The sequence below is a fragment of the Eulemur rufifrons genome, chromosome 3 (genome assembly GCF_041146395.1).
Source record: "Eulemur rufifrons isolate Redbay chromosome 3, OSU_ERuf_1, whole genome shotgun sequence".
In the NCBI taxonomy this organism is placed as follows: domain Eukaryota; kingdom Metazoa; phylum Chordata; class Mammalia; order Primates; family Lemuridae; genus Eulemur; species Eulemur rufifrons.
This window is the reverse complement of record NC_090985.1, coordinates 39,922,337-39,938,158: the sequence shown is the minus strand read 5'-3', so window position 1 is coordinate 39,938,158 and position 15,822 is coordinate 39,922,337. Positions and strand designations below refer to the sequence as shown.

At 49.4% G+C, this 15,822-nt stretch overlaps 1 protein-coding gene across 12 annotated transcripts in view; it reads right to left on the bottom strand.

Moving 5' to 3' along the window:
- The window catches only part of MTSS1 (MTSS I-BAR domain containing 1), a 155,237-nt gene that overhangs the window by 4,121 nt on the left and 135,294 nt on the right, over positions 1 to 15,822 (bottom strand). For 2 of the 12 annotated variants that reach the window (XM_069465412.1, XM_069465415.1), the window contains 7 exons: positions 11,727 to 11,884; positions 10,492 to 10,599; positions 9,102 to 9,199; positions 6,497 to 6,704; positions 3,197 to 3,316; positions 705 to 881; positions 172 to 334 (listed from right to left, as the gene is read on the bottom strand). In XM_069465412.1, coding sequence (XP_069321513.1) covers positions 172 to 334; positions 705 to 881; positions 3,197 to 3,316; positions 6,497 to 6,704; positions 9,102 to 9,199; positions 10,492 to 10,599; positions 11,727 to 11,884 — 1,032 coding nt within the window. Of the gene's footprint in view, positions 1 to 171; positions 335 to 704; positions 882 to 2,131; positions 2,327 to 3,196; positions 3,317 to 6,496; positions 6,708 to 9,101; positions 9,200 to 10,491; positions 10,600 to 11,726; positions 11,885 to 15,822 lie in introns of all 12 variants that reach the window. The other 10 variants (XM_069465411.1, XM_069465413.1, XM_069465408.1 and 7 more) reach the window with 7 other exon arrangements.

Genomic DNA, 15,822 nt, shown 5'->3' with positions numbered 1-15,822 from the left:
ACTTTCTCACATGGCAGCTACCTGACTACTGCAGACCAACTCTCCACCTCACGCCTAGACGATGAAAACAATTCTGACACCCCTCTGCCAGCCGGGGGTTGGGCTGTGGTTTCCGTCTCCTTCCCCGTGCTGCTCAGAAAGCCCAACTGCAACACCAGGCTGCCCCCGTACCTTGGGAGGGGATGGTGTCCTCAGAGCAGCACGGGGTGGTTGTCTGGGTGCTGTAGCCACTGGAGCACTGAAGCGAGTCCCGGCTGCTCCTCTGGGTATCCAGCTGGAGGCCCCGCGACAGGGCCAGGGCCAGCTCCTCACAAGCCTCCATCTCCTCACCAGGCTGCAGGATGGAGGAGAGAGAGACGGTGTCCCTACAGACAAGCCACTAGGGCCATGAGCCCCCACCTGGTGTCCCCCAGAGCCTAACCACACATCGCTTTTGGGAGGCACTCAACACCACTCCTATTCTGTCCTGTGAGCAGCGTATTTCTGTGGGCCCAGGGGACTACTGACTTGCCTGAGTCCTACCCAGGCTCTAGAAAGTTCTACAGGTCTGGTTCCCACCCACGGTTTTTTCCCAGGGGACTTCTACATGCTGCAGAACAGGAAGTAAGGGAATGGAGCCCAGAGTCCCTCCAGCTGCAAGGCTGCCTCAGCCCCCAGTTAGGCCTAAGTGGACCCCAAAAAACTACAGAGAACAAGAGCGTCACCCTGGTGGCAGCAGACACAGTCATGCTCCGCGGTCTCTGAGCCTCCTCGGCGGCAGCGGCAGGCGGGCCGCCCGCAGCAGGGGGTCCTCCACCGTTGGGGTCCGGCTCACGTTTCTCTTTGCGGCGCTGCAGAGTGTTCACCAGAGGCTGGTCGTAGGGTCCTGGCTTAGCCCAGTCCTAAGCAGAACAGGCGCGGTCAGGGCCCACGGCCTCCGTCTCCTGCTGGAGGGCTGCAGTGACCCCTGGGGGCAAGCTCGGGCTGGGACAAGCCAGCAGGCCTCTGCGGGGCCAGGCAGGGGGTGGAAAATCCTTTGGGGGCCTCCGGGGTACGTCCCTTTTCCTCATTCCTGCCCAAAGATTAAAACCCCTCACCCGCCACGCAGGCAGCAGGAGCCTCTCAGCTAACAGCCACCTAACAGGTGGCCAACATACGCTGAGGGCACCAGCCAGGGGAGCACGTCCAGCCCTTCTGTCTCCTTTACAACCAAGATGACAGCCCGTTCGTGGAGTGGCCGCCAGGGAGCGCTAGGGTGACGCCAGCCACTCTCCCTACTGCTGGTCCTCTGACAACGGGGAAGCTGGCCTCAAAGGGCACATTGGGATCCCTGTCCTCTCACGTCCCCAGCTAGGAAGGGAAGGCTCCTAGGTCAGTAGAAAGATTTTGAGGAGTCTCGAGAAGTCCATGCAACCTGGGAGGGCAGAAGTCAATATCTGCCCCCAAAGTTGGCAGCCGAGGGGCCCACTTTTCACACGTGGGTCCTCCTCTCAAAACAGAGTAGAGTATCTCCCTGGAGCACTCACTGAACTCGCCAGGAGATCATTTCAAAACTTCATTTTTGTATTGAAGTAACTAAGCTTTAACATAAAGCTTAGACAATCAAGACTGGAAATAAAGTCTGCGTACACTTAAGTCAAATGCAATGATCCAAAACATACTTTGGGTCATGGTCCTGTTCCCACGGCCCAGCAGAGGACTCACTAGGGGAAACGTCTGGGGGAGCAGGGCTGAGGACAGTCCCTCCCAGCCGCCCAGAGCTGCCTCTGACAACGCTGACACCCTCGGGTGGGCCCCAGGAGGGGGATAAACCCAGCAGGTGTCGACTTGATGCAGCACTGGGCCTTTTAACTCGGAACGGACGCTGCCCGCGACGCAGGCTGGGCCGCTGTCTGCCGGGGCTGACCACGCTTCCCTGAAGGAAGGTCCTCGGCCTCCGCGCCACGTGCAGGTCGCTGTCTGGGCGCTGCCTGCTGCTCTTCGGTTCTCCCCCACTGGGAATTTACTGAGGGAGAGGAGTTATGGGGAAGAAGGCAGAGTGTGAAAGGAAGGGTGAGGGGAGAACCAGGGTGCGGATGGTGGAACAGAAGAGGGGTGAGCACAGAGGCGATGACAGGAGGAGAGGACAGGAGCGGGGCGGAGAGACACAAACCTTCCAGCTAGGGATCTGAGATGACGGGAACATGCCGGGCCCAATGGTGTAATAATGAGCGTAGTCTGGAAGGTGGACAGAGGTGACCCGAGGGAGCAGGCGGGAGGCAGGCAGGCAGTGGGGGAAAAGGCCTGCACCCACGGGCCCCACGTGGGAATCACTTGATAAACTACAGTGAGAAAACCCGTTAGACAACTGGAAACAAAACAAACAAGGGGGAAAAAAAAGGAAAAAAAAAATTAATATAACAGGATGAGTGTGGAGGTACAAGATGGCATTGACATTCAAGGGAGGGGGAAACCTCAATATTTATACATAAAACAAACGGGGCTCTGCTGCTCACAGGTGACCCATGATGCAAGAGAAAAGAGCCAGGGTGCAAAGACTGCACATGTATTTGACACCAAGTAAGTATTTAGTCAAGGAAATATTTGACCTACATGGAGAATAGGTTGGAAACTGATCAGTGTCCTTAATTGGTGGCGTTCTCAATGGTTTTTGATTACATAACTAACGAAGCCTAATTTCATGGTGATAGTGATTTGCTCATCTCATTATGCAAATTAAAAAATTCTAAAGCGGCTTCAGACGAATCAGTTCATTCTGGGTTTCCAAAATCATCACGTGGATCAGGAGCAGATTCTGAATCAAGGGAAGCAGGCAGGGGTTTGCAAACTAAAAGGCAGAAAAGCACACAGCCTCTGACACAGTGACATGTCCCGCCCAGTGGTCTGGTGGGGGGCCGGGGAAGGGCGGGAGGGATGGATGTGCACACAACACCTGATCTGGGAAGATGCCTTCACACCTCCAAATTCCCCATACCCCTTCCTCTCCCTCGGGACGACCACACGGTCATTGTTCCGCAGCCAGGCGCTCATTCTAGAAAAAACCCTCAGCCTCGTCCCACCCTCTGTCCCCAAGAGGGGCCCACGCTTGGTGTCGATTCTGAGTGTCCAGGTTCCCGTGTCTGTGATGCCTGTGTAAGCAGCAGGCAGGAGTCAGGGGGTCGGGGGTGGGGGGGGGAAGGGAGACCAGGGCCGCCGTGGCTGCCACCTGGGCGGTCACCTTCTCTGTGGACACCCAGGCGCCCATGGTGGAGCCCGAGCTGACTGAGGTGGGAGAGCTGCACTCGCTCACTGACTGGCAGGTTTCGGAGGCTTCAGAGGAGGCCGAGCTGGACGAGTTCTGCAGCAGGGGAGGGACCACACGAGGGAACCGGACAGAAACCGAACCACACGCCACCAAATTATAATAATAAATAAAAAGGAAGAAGTGGGGGTGGGAATGGGGAGGGCACGCACAGAGAGAGGGAGAGACAGACATATACACAGAAGAGGGGAGAATGAGAGAAGCAGAGGGTTAGGGTTACTTTCTCCCCCAAAGTTGCAACCACACAGAGGTTTTCAAGCCCTTGAAAGGAAGCACGACACCCAGCCAGCCCTAGACCTGCTGACTGTAGGGCTGCAGAGGACACAGATTCGTGTCTTTTGCTGGCACCCAGAAGCACGCCTGGCACTGGGGCGGTCATGGAACTGGCAGTCCCAGCAATGCTGTGTTCTCTTGGGCTTTTCTTTACATGCCACAGGCCCAGGTCCCCAGGGAGGCCCTGCCTGTCACGTCTCCCATGCACACAGGCATTATTTATCACGTGAGGGCTGACCCCCGGCTGGGGCTTTTGCTACACATCAACCTACAACGGCTCTACTTCTTGGATTTCCCCCTTCATCAAATGCAGCCTCTGGGTCGAGAAGGGAGGGTTTCCAGCAAGGTACATTTTTAGGTTTCTCTGTCTGAAGAGTGATTTAGGGGTTTGGGGCAGGGAAGGCCTGTGGTCAGTGCAATGTTTCTGGTGGCCACTGTGGGGAGGGATGAAGCGTCTGGAGAGGTCTCACTTGGGAAAACACCTTCATGCTGATCTGGATTAAACCTGGGTCCCTGCCAGGCTCCTAATGTCAGCTAGGACACGTGCTCCCGGCTTGGCTTCCTGCCACTCGGCTGAGGCAGAGGGACAGTTCCTGTGAGTTCACTGTCACGCTGAGTTTCCAGTCCTGGACCTGGCACATGGCAGGTGCTTAAAAAATACTAAATGGATGAGTGACAATGACCATCTCTTTCATGTAAACTGGGTCCCCCAAGTACTGCCTTGTGTCCACACAGATAGTTTTAAGTTTTTTCACTGTTAACTGTGATCTCTGGCTCACCAACCGCAGCCCCACTCTCCTCTACTGGGATCTCCCCCAAAGTGCTCCTGTATTCACTGTCAAGGAGGCCAGATTCACGTTTCTGTCCCTTTACCCACGAAACAAAGGAAGGGACAGAGGTTTGGCTTTCTCATGCTGAAAGGGCAAGGGACCAAGAAGACACTCAACAACTCTCGGGGCTGTGTGGGGCCAACGTGAGGAGAGGCTACACAGCGGACAGACGTCCCCGCCGCACCTTGCGCGCAGGGCCTGCCTGGCAGCCCAGGACCTGGGGTTTTAAGGTTTGAAGTCACATTTCTGCCACTTCCCAGGTGAGTGACTGTGGACTTAAAGCCCTCTAAACCTCAATTTTTTTTCTTCTTTAGATGTAAGTAAGAGTCACTTATTATAATTTATCAGGACTGTTTTTCTTGGTTCCTCTAATTCAAGGTGGTGCACTTGAAAAAACAAACCAGCGACCCACCCCAGGACTGCGGGTCCCAATTTCTTTTGATTTCTGCTCATTTTTTCTAAAGAACCTCTTGCTTCAGATGGAGTGAATGGCTCTAGGGCGAGACCCTCACTTAAGACGGGCCCCCACTCCTGGGCACAGGTGGGTTAACGCACAATTGGGAAAGAGTGGAGGGAGGAAAACAGGAGGACCCTGAACAAACTCCATCGCTTGGCCTTGGTCTAGACCACCCTGCACCGAGTGGGGAGACAGGGGTTCCTAGCCCTCTTAGGGGCGTGCTCCCATCCTCCCACCCTCAATAAAGCCACCTTCAAGAGACTGTACCCTGAGGCTTGTGTGATTTGTACAATTTCCTTAAATTTCCCTTCTATCATCCTAAGCAGCCATAAGGCCTTTTTCTAAAGATAGAATTCTATTCAATTCTGCAGCATCCCTGAGCTCATTAGAACTAGCCTAGACTTGCTGGCCAAGCATGTCCTGGGCACGGGCTTTCGGATTTAAGTCAACACACCCCTGCTGCTTCCCTCCACGTTGTCCGAGGCAGAAACACTCTGCTTCGGCCCGATGCACACACGCGGTTTTGGAATGGGAAGGCCAAAGCACGTGCCTCTCTGTTTTAGAAAGGGGTGTCAGGGCACAGTACCACGTTAATTTTCAGTCGATTAAAAACAAATGCACAATTATGCGGCACATTAGAACAGCCTCAGAGGAACCGCAGACTCCTGCTCGCAAGCCACACAGGTATGGTTTAGTACAGCACATGGCAGGGCTGGGGGGACCCCTCACGGACCAAGCTAAAGCACCCCGGCTGGGACAAGCACTTTAAAACTAGAGCTGTGGCTCTTGGCTCTGTTTCCATTTGAAACTGAGTGTCCAGCCAAGGAAGAGACAGACAGGCCACAGTGCCCCAGGATGGCTGAAAAGTGATAAGGGGAACGCTGAGCTGCGGCGAGGACCACAGCGCTCTGGCACAGGCTTCCCAGCAGGTGGCGCTGTGGGGCACCCAGCATTCCGCATGCTGTGCTGCTTACTAAGTGTTCAGCCAGAGGCCAACCCAGTGGCACTAAGGGAGAGAGGACAGAGAGGGGGTCACATACATGACAATGCACAGGAAGGGTGCTCCAACGCCCTCCCCAGCTCCTGCTTTCGGCTCCAGCTGGACCTAGCACCATCGAACCCACACCACGGCCCCTTCTCCCAAGTGCCAACAGAATTATCTGCAGAGGCACTGATGATTCATTCTCCTCCCCAACACAAATTGATACAGGGAACCTCGGGTGCCAAGAAAGGGTGTCTGAAGCGCTACTATTCAATGATAAAATCTCAGCCATTCAGGGAGAACTTGAGAGGGACAATTGAGGATGTCCCTGTTGCCCTAGAGTGCCTGTTAATTACAGTATCACGCTAGGCTGGGCACTTACAGTGTCACCAGAGAATGGCCAAGTTCTTTTCATCTGTCTACTTACGTGTGAGAGCTCCCCAAATCAATGTGGTAACTCAACCATTACCACCATGGAGACAGGCTTCAAACCCAGCTTACAGTCTCTCTCCCTTTGGGGAACAACACAGCTAAAGATGAGAAATTAAACCAGAGGTTTCTCCAGTCAGCAGGCAGGGGTCTGTCCAAGCGGACGCCCTTCTTTGGTTCCGGCCATTCACAGTGGCCAGGGCACCAGGTGTGACGGCTGCTCCTGGAGCCCAGGACACCCTTACCTGGTTGGGGGCCTCTGGCGGCATGGGGGACGGTGACTTGGACTGGAAGGCGTCCTGGGATATGAATCCTGAGTCATGGGAGGACACGCTCGAGAGCCTCACGGGCGCCTGCTGGGCCAGGTTGGAGCTGCGGTAGCGGTAATGCGAGCTGGGGGAATGCGAGTGGGAGCCGCTGGACCGGGAGTCGCTGCTGTTGACGCTGTTCAGGCTGCTGTGGGGACAGGCAGAGGTGGTAGGCAGGGAAGGCGAAGGGGAGGCGAGAGGAAGGGGAGACAGACAAAAGGGGCAGAGGAGGAAGAAGCAGAGCATAATGTAATCAGCTCTCTGCCCTCAGAAGCAGCACAAACCGTGAGACGTGTTTCAGAACACCAAGTCATTAAGCTGGTAAACAAAACGTTTTTTCAAGTGAGCAAGGGGGAAAAATAGCCACCAGGACTCAAGACTCTGAGTGCAATGTGGCATCCTTACGATGGGGGTCTGGGATGCTAAAAATCAAGTGCTGCTAAAATCAGCTCTGCTATGTCATCCACCACCAGAGCTAGGGCAGCTGATGCCAGTGGCATGAATAGGGACAGGGCTAATCTTATCCACTCATCTGCTTACAGGAACCATGACCCTGTGGCAGAACCCACTAAGGCTTCAGCATGACCTGGTCAGAATGTCCTTAGATGGACCATCTGGGTCCAGATGACCAAGGCTGACACAGCCAACTACTGTGGATGGATTCCCTGCCGTGACTTCATCCTGGGGGTGCCTGGTGAGGACCACCAGAGAGAATCGGCAAATCAACTCAGTATGTTTGTGTGCATTGTGTGCTACCTTTTATTGACAAAGTGATGCTTTAATTAGTGGTTTTACCCTGACCCCAGGTATTTCTCTATTAAACTATCCACGGGTCTGGCATAATAGTACACCTGGCAACAGGCCCGCAGCTTTCAGCGACTAAAGGCAATCAATGCTCAACTGTTTGCTTCTGAGATGGAACAGTAAACGGGATGTCAAAATAATGACACACCCCGCTGGGTGTTCTGTCTGCATTCCGCCTCCAGTCATAAGAAACACACTCTACACAGTGTAGAAAACTCAAATTATGAAAAACAGAAAACTGAACAGAGTCCCATGGTCCAAACAAGCAGAGTTGAAATATATAAAGGGCAGTTGTAGAAGCACCTGAAGGGATGAAATAAACAACCCAGCCTGGGATTAGAAAGTTTGTGGGTTCTGCTCCTAACGCTGCAAGAGATTTTGTTTTGCAAACTCTGGCGGCTAACAAGGTAGTCAAGGACGGTGTGGTTGTCCTGCACTAAGATTACATGGTGCAAACGTCCAGATGGATATAGGGGAATATGCTGGAGGAAATCGTAGCTCTCAGGGATGAATATCATGATTTTTGCCTTTCTTGACAATCAGCCAGAAGAGGGCATTTGGGGACAGGCAGTAAAGCTCACGGCCACTGCACCCCAGCAGCCTCATAGTTGCAAATGTCAGTGCAACATGGCTTTCTACTTAAACTGAAATCATAAGGAAGCCACAAAGATAGCCATGCAATTTTGTTTTACACTAATGAGAGAAATTTTTCTTGGCTACCAAAAAGAAAATAGGCTTGTTTTTCTCTTTCTCTCTCTCTCTCTCCCCCCACACCTCTGCCCCCACAGTGCCTATAAAAGATGACAAGAAACCAATCAACATCTTCAGGGGCAGAATGTCAGGATGTTGCATCTTAAGTCTGAACTTCCTGCTAAGCGTATATTGTACAAGCTCAAGTGTGAAAAGAAACACACACCAGGGTATACACAGACATCCCCATATACAAACTTAGCAGAGCCATCCTGATCTTTGCTCTCAGTGCCAATACACACAAAGTGGAAACTCACTTGGCTTTGAAAATTGACATAAAAAGATTAGCAGGACTAGTAAACCAAGAAAGGTAAGTGAGGCATCATGTTTCCATCTTTCAAGAAGAGGAGGATGAACTTTCCTAGTCAGAAAACCAAGAACGGTCTTCTAACAGAAGCCTGCCGAGCAACAGTTTTGCATAAGGCAGAACCATTCCAGATGATTCTGAATTGTTGCAATAGGTAATGGTACTAGTTAACAGGGCAGTGGTGGTGGTGGTAATTGCAGTAGCAGTACCGGCTAACAGAGCAAGAACTCTGTGTACCTTATGAAACCCTAAGACAAAAGTTTGAGGGGAAAATGAGGGCATAAGCCATTGTTACTTCTTTCATTTGTTCTGGCAACAAGGAGCTCAGCCTGTATAAGACTCAACCAAGGTTCACCCTTTTTTAGTCCTTGTGGTTTTCACCCTGCTAAACAGGAGAATCAATCTGCTCTCCTAAAATGGGAAAATCCCTACAACATGCAAGTGAGAGAGAGCAAGGTACATCCACTAGTCTAGGGCTACTGGGGTTTTCTTTCTGATCCAAAATTAATCCAGAGACTAAAGAGAGAGACCAAAATCACTAGCATTCTTTCTGCTGATAATCTCTCCATTTCCTGCTGAAAATGAGCCATTCTAAGAGATAAGGACTGGCTCTATTGCCCACATTAGCATAAAGAAAAATGACCTGTTCTGAAAGCGGGAGTGGACCCCAGCTTCACTTACCTGCAGACACTTGACTTTCTGGACATGGTGGTGCTGGGGGAAGAGGGTGGCGTCTGATAGGACCAGCTGTAATCAGAACCTTTCAAGTCCAAAATCACCTAGGGGACAGAGCCGGCTGGGTAAGTGAGGTGCCAAGAAGGGAAACACTGGCCATCAAATCTTAACACCCACCATAACATCAGAATGCTGCCATCACAGGGGGGTAGGAGTTAAAGAAAAAAAAATGTTAAGTTAAAACTTTTTTAAATTACAGAACTATACCACCAACACATCAATGTCATAATCCTCTTTCTGAAAAAAGCACAACTATAATTGATGGGGTGTGGGGAGGGAAAAGGAAAACCATGAAATATCAGAGGGGGAGGAAAAAAATAACTACAGTGACCCATTAACAATTTATGAGAGCCATTTATACCCAAGGCGGCACCTTAAAGGCAATAATGGTTTCCGGACTCATTGATCGTGCATTTTAACCACTTGATACTCAATGGTCACTTGGGTCCTATTTGACCAGGACTAGAAATTTGAAAGCCCGACAGAATCAAGAACAAGCCAGATCTGTCACAATTATTCCTACAGCCACCTCCCTTGCTTCACAAAGAACCACTTGAGCATAAGGTCCACCTCTTATCCACATAAGAGGCACTCAATAAATGCCTATTTACTGAGTGAATGCATGCATATTCTGGTCTAATAAAAGCAATTTCCCAGAAGAGAAAATACAAGCTCTCAAATTTGTCTTCTGAGCTGGCTCTCCAAGGAATCCATAAGAATTGTATACAAAGGGCATGTGCTTCTTCAGCTGTTCCACCAAATGTGTCTCTTCACACTTGATATAGTCATATGTGACATGAACCAAATGAATAAAGCATAAAAAATGTCATCTTTTTCATAAGACAAGAGCAATTTCCATGCATTGCTCAATTAGAATGAGAGAACTGGAGACTGTTTGACAATGACAGCCAAAACGTACCACTGTCATGTTCCTATGAGGGTTTATTCCTAGGGGGTGGATGACCACAGTGGTTAAGTGCATGGGATCTAGGACTTGACCACTTGGTTCCAGGCCCAGTTCCACTGCTTACCAGCTGGGTGAACCTGATTAAGTGACTTCATCTCTCGGTGCCTCCGTGTCCTCCTCCACAAGATGGGCATTAACAGTGAAGATGAACCGGGGAAGTCTAGGTAAAGACCTTGGGACGGTGCCTAACACACAGTAGGTCCCACACAGTGGCCAGCTGTGACAATTACCATACATTACAATGTAAAGGACATAGTGACACATGAATAGGATTTGAGATACGATAAATGCCACGAGGAACAACGCTCAGGGCCTTGAACTTTTCTCTCTCTGGTTTGTTCCCCTGAGTGCTTAACCCACGACTCCTACCTGTTCGCTTGAGGAGGGCAGTTTGTGAGGGTCCATGGTCAGGCTTTTCAGATCTTCCGATATGGTCTGGAGGTGGGTTATTTCCCCCAGCATTGAGATTTCTTCCTCCTGGAGGAAAAGCCATTCACAATGTGTTACTGTCGTGAGTGATTCACTTCATCGTCTTATTCCAGCTGTTTTTACTGAGGTCACTGTATAGCCCTTTCGACCATTCGGAACAGGCACCGTGCGACTGGAAGATCTCTGCTGAAGGCACTACATGCCCTTTCTTTTGGGAAATGGAAAGGAAAAAGAAACCTGCCATCATTGTGGAGCGACCTGTGTGCTGGGGACCATGGGGAGCATGTGTGGGGCGTGCCAGGCCTGCACGGGTCATGTGACTGTGTGTCCTCACGGTATCCCACAACACGGCCCCCCTCATGTGCTAAGACCCTCTTCTGAAGCAGCTCAACTTCAGTGGACGACAAGACTTGGAGATATCTTGGTCTAGACCTTTGTGAAGGTCCACGTGTGTTAACAGAGGTTCATCATCCTCCCCTTTCTTCTGTTTTTCCACCAACTTAATAAATGGCAAGTAAGATGGGAGCCAGGAACTATTAAAGAAATATCCCACTCATTTTGCCAAAATGCCAAGCTGGGACTGTGGGCCCCAGCAAGAACGCTCCACGGAAAAGTTCTATGCTCAGGGGAACGACTCAAACTCCGATGCTTTGCTAGGGTTGAGGGAAGTGAGCTGGTGCTTTATCAGATTCAAGAAGGCCCACAGCAGAAGTTACCAATTACGGTACGCAAATGATTTACTTCAAAGTTAAGTCTGAGTTGATTCATGGAGGCTCTTCCTACATCCATCTCACGGTCACTCCTTGGTATTCAGCTTGAATGGTAAGTCTCCAAGCCACCTGAAGAGCTTGTTTAAAAAGCAGATGACTTAGTCCCCACCCCCAGAGTTTTGGACTCAGTGGATCCGGGCTGGGCTCAAGAACTTGCATTTCTAACCAGTCGCCAGGTGATGCTGCAGACCTGGGGACCCCACTCGGAGAACCACCCTTCTGGGGCCTTCCTGATTTGGGGAGAAAAAGTAAAGCAGAACAACTGGTGCTAACTGTGAATGGGGAGAAGGCCACGGGCCCTCAGCACCATGCAGACAATCACTGTCTGTAAGAGTGACTCCACGATTCCAGACACGCAGCAGACTCTGGGTGACCATAAAGAAGGAAAGCCTCCTCCACACTTACAATCACTGGCCGCAGCATGGAGATGAAGGTGCAGAATCGGCCTCGCTCTTCAATCAGAGCCTTCCGGACGGCCTGCTTTTCTGTTTCTTCCAACAAGAGATATTTATCATTGACATCTTGGAGGGCGCTGTCCAACTGAGGCTGGATGTCACCTCTCCCTGCAAAAAAAAACAAAGACCCAAGCACGGCTTGCTGAAACACCAGCTTCTGGAACAAGCACTTCCCCCTGAGGTCCTTGCTGAAGTCAAAAACCACAATTTTCCAGGACTTAAACAAATTATTTATTTATACCCAAAAAGGATTTAAGGTGGCTATTTTCCTAGGCCAAGCCATTTCTAATTTCCAATGCCTGAATGGAAAATTTCCTGGGGTGGTTCTTCATGACTTGCCTTCTTGCCTTTCGTAACATGCACAGAACCTTCTGCCAATAAAACCCTGGGACACATGGCCAGACAGTATTCTTTCTTTTTAGAACATTCTGAAGAGGCTAAGCAGTGTAGAAACAAGGTAATGGGGCTATGGATGTTTCCAAAAATGGGCACAAGCTGGCTTTGTTGGGTTGACCTCAGTCAGGGAGACTTTGGGCAGAAGTTTCTGTCCCTGAAGACAAAGGTGGCAAGCAACAGCTCTCCTGGCTTTCTGGGGGCCCCTGGGAATCTTTGGCAGTTAGTTTAAGTCCCTAGTGGAGAGTCCTGAATGCTCTGCCCATAAAAGAAGCCCAGGAACAAAAAGACCTTCAGTCAGGTCTCTTCTGGAGCAAAATTGAAGGTAGAGTCTCTGCTGTGCCTGGCCCATGTTTGGGAATCATCTGGCCACGTCCACAGACCCAATTTATGTGGCGACAACCATTGCTAGATTTTAAGACAGGGTGTTAACCTTTTAAACAACTCTAAAACATGGTCAGCAAACTGTCTTTGTAGATAAAGTTTTATTAGAACATAGCCATGTCCGTTCATTTACATGTTGCCTATACCTGCTCTTCCAACAGTGGCAGAGTGGAGTAGTGTGACACAGACAGACAGCATGGCCCTGAGACCATGACTCTTTGGCTCTTTGCAGAAATAGTCTGCTGCACTAACATGGGCAAACAGGCATTTCTGCCTGAGGGAGCAGCTACTGTAAGTCTGATCTGTAGGTAGCGACAGCGGTGTGACCACAGGGGACACCAGCTCATGGGCTTCCACACTGGGCTCCCCACGTGGTGTGTCACCTAACACCCAAACCAGAGAGAGAATTTCTAAACTCCTTCAGGGCAGGATTTTGGCCTTTCCCAGCACAGCCCCCAGCACAATGTCATGTGTGTGTACACAGCCAGGTGCTCAAAAAGTATCTAATAGTTTTAAACACAGAGTGTTAAAGCGAGGAGGAGCCTTAGGGGTTATCCAGTTGGGCCAAGATGCTCGTGTTTCCATGCAGGTCAAGACCCAAAGTGGAGGGACTCGTCCAAGGTCAGAGGGCAAGGCTCAGAGCCAGGGTCACACCCACACAGCCCGATTCCCATAACACAGAGCCCATTCTCTGCCCACCGCCTCAAGCCGAGGGGATGAATCCCACCACCCTGTAGGAAGGGCCTTTACCTGTTACCATCTACCTCTTGTAAGAATAACGTAGAGAACCTTAAATGCAATGTGCCATTTGGTTTTAAGAAAGAAAAGGTTGGGGAAAATTATCTTAGATGTAGGAATGTATTCCATACTTTCTCTGCTAAGCAGATGAGGAAGCTTAATTTGGAGCAAGAGACAGTTAGGCTTAAAGAATATCCCAATAGAAAAGGTAGTCCAGTAAGAAAAAGTCACTTCTCAGCCAGGGAATAAGTTCTAAATTAGCACATAATGAGAAAATTATATGCAGTCAAGGATCACCCTTGAAAATGCCTTAGATGGCCATGAAAGACAGTATGCACAACTTTGTGTGTGTAACTCTCACCAGGCAAGTGAGGACAAATGTATGATGTGTACAATGTACAGTATCTAAGTCCATGGAGGGATTTTATCCAACAATCACATTCATCTCCCCATATCCACAGTTTTTCTTCCTGCAGCTTCAGTTACCTGAAGTACGCTACAAGGGGATATTTAGGGGGCAGGGGAGAAAGCAGATGGAGAGAGAGACATCATATTCACATAACTTTTATTATAGTGTACTATTATAACTGTCCTATTTAGTTATTGTTGTTAATCTCTTACTGTGTCTGAATTATAAATTAAATTTTATCAAGGGTATATACATGTACGAAAAAAAATCCACAGTACTAAATCCTGTATATATTACACTATCTGTAGCTCCAGTTACCCACTTGTGGTCTTGGAACATATTTGCTGTGGTGGGGGGCGGGGGGGGGGCTGCTGTATGTAAGAAACATGCTACCTGAGAAGTTTCAGCATATTTTAAGGTGACCCGTTCACTTTTTCTTTCATTTAGTCACCATCTACTTCTCAGAGTAATTCTTTACCATTTCTTCAATTTCTCCCTCAAGGATGTAGGAAGAATCATCACTATATGTTAAACCTGGCCACCTGAGCCATTGGTTTCACATGTCTGTAGTAGATGGGGAACCCGTAAAAGCATTCTCCCATTCTCTGCAGGGACTTACAAGGGGGTCAAGTGTTCTTCTCATGGACACGCACCACCTGTGGCCAACGGCTCACAGACGGAAGGCTGGTGTCACCAGCACTGTGAAACTGTGGGTTTTCTCTTCTCCAGTTTTAAAATGCTGGCTTGTGCAACTGAATCCACATATACTTAACGTGCACATGGTGCAAGCACACGGCAGGGAGGCTCTCGAACACTATAAACACTCACTTTTCCTCCGCAACCTACAAAATAGCTTGGCCAATCCTGGGCCTTGCTGGGTGAGGCCACGTGGCTTGGGGGGTGGTCTAGGGGGTTTCTTTAAGTCTCTCAATCTCTTCCATGATGTTCTAATAACAAAACATGGAGAGCTGCAGACCATGTCAGAATGTTCTTAACTTTGGTGGGGGAGGGTGTAGGGAAGTTGGGAAACGGCGGATTGAAATGCATAATGCTTGATCAGCGCTGCTTGGATGTGCTTTGACTGTGGTAGCAATTGTTTTAAACAACAATCTGTGATTATAAGAGATTGGAAAAATGTGTATCTTTACTTCCTTTCACAAGTTAGAAGACACATGTCTACCTATATTAAAAAATAGATCTATATAGGAAAGAAAAAAGGGAACAGAACCAAGAGTTATCTCATTTGGTAAATACAAATTTAAATTATTCTATGATTATAGTAAAGTTAAATACGTATTATGTAATGATTAAAGGTCTCTCAAATTGTAGTATTCTAAAATAAGTGTAATCTGTAAAGACTGCTATAATTATAGTCATAGTGAGAACATTCCATTCAGGGTATATCATAACCTAAAAACACAATGTTTATTTTTTAAATTCACTAACATATACTTATAAAAAAAAAACTGTGGAAGAAATTATTCCATGTCCCAGTTGGATGTACTGGTTTTAAGATGTAAGGATATTTCTGAGGTCCACAGATTCCGAGTTATACTGGCCCTGATTTAATATATACAAAAGCCCATTCATTTCACTGCTGACTCCTTGTGCAGAGGTGCTGGCTATTCCTGCTCCCAGGCAGACTTGTTCCACCCTCTTGTCTCACCTCTGCTACCTCCACCCTCACTGGGCCATCACGATCTCTCACCTGAGCAGCTACAAGGGCCCCTAATGCATTCCCCTGACTGCACTCAGACCTGCTCTCCCAGAGCAGACCCGAATTACTTTCAAAATGCAAATATTGTCACTCCTTCTCAATAGCTCCCATTGCTCTCAAGAAAGTCCAATGGTCTTAACATGTCCTGCTCTGCAAGGCATTCAGGGTCACACCTGTCCATCTCACAGCTTCAGCTTTCTTGGGTCACTCTTCCCCTCCCTTTCTCCCTTTCCCTTTCATCCTCCGGTGTCTGGGGACCGTCCCATCTTCACATATACTCTCCTCCTCCTCGTGCCTAACGCTAGTTCATCCTGCAGGTCTGGCTTAATTCTGGATCCTTCAGGGAAGCTCTCCTTGAACCCTCTCCCCAGATTGGGATTCCTTTGCTTGATCTCAGAAGTTCCT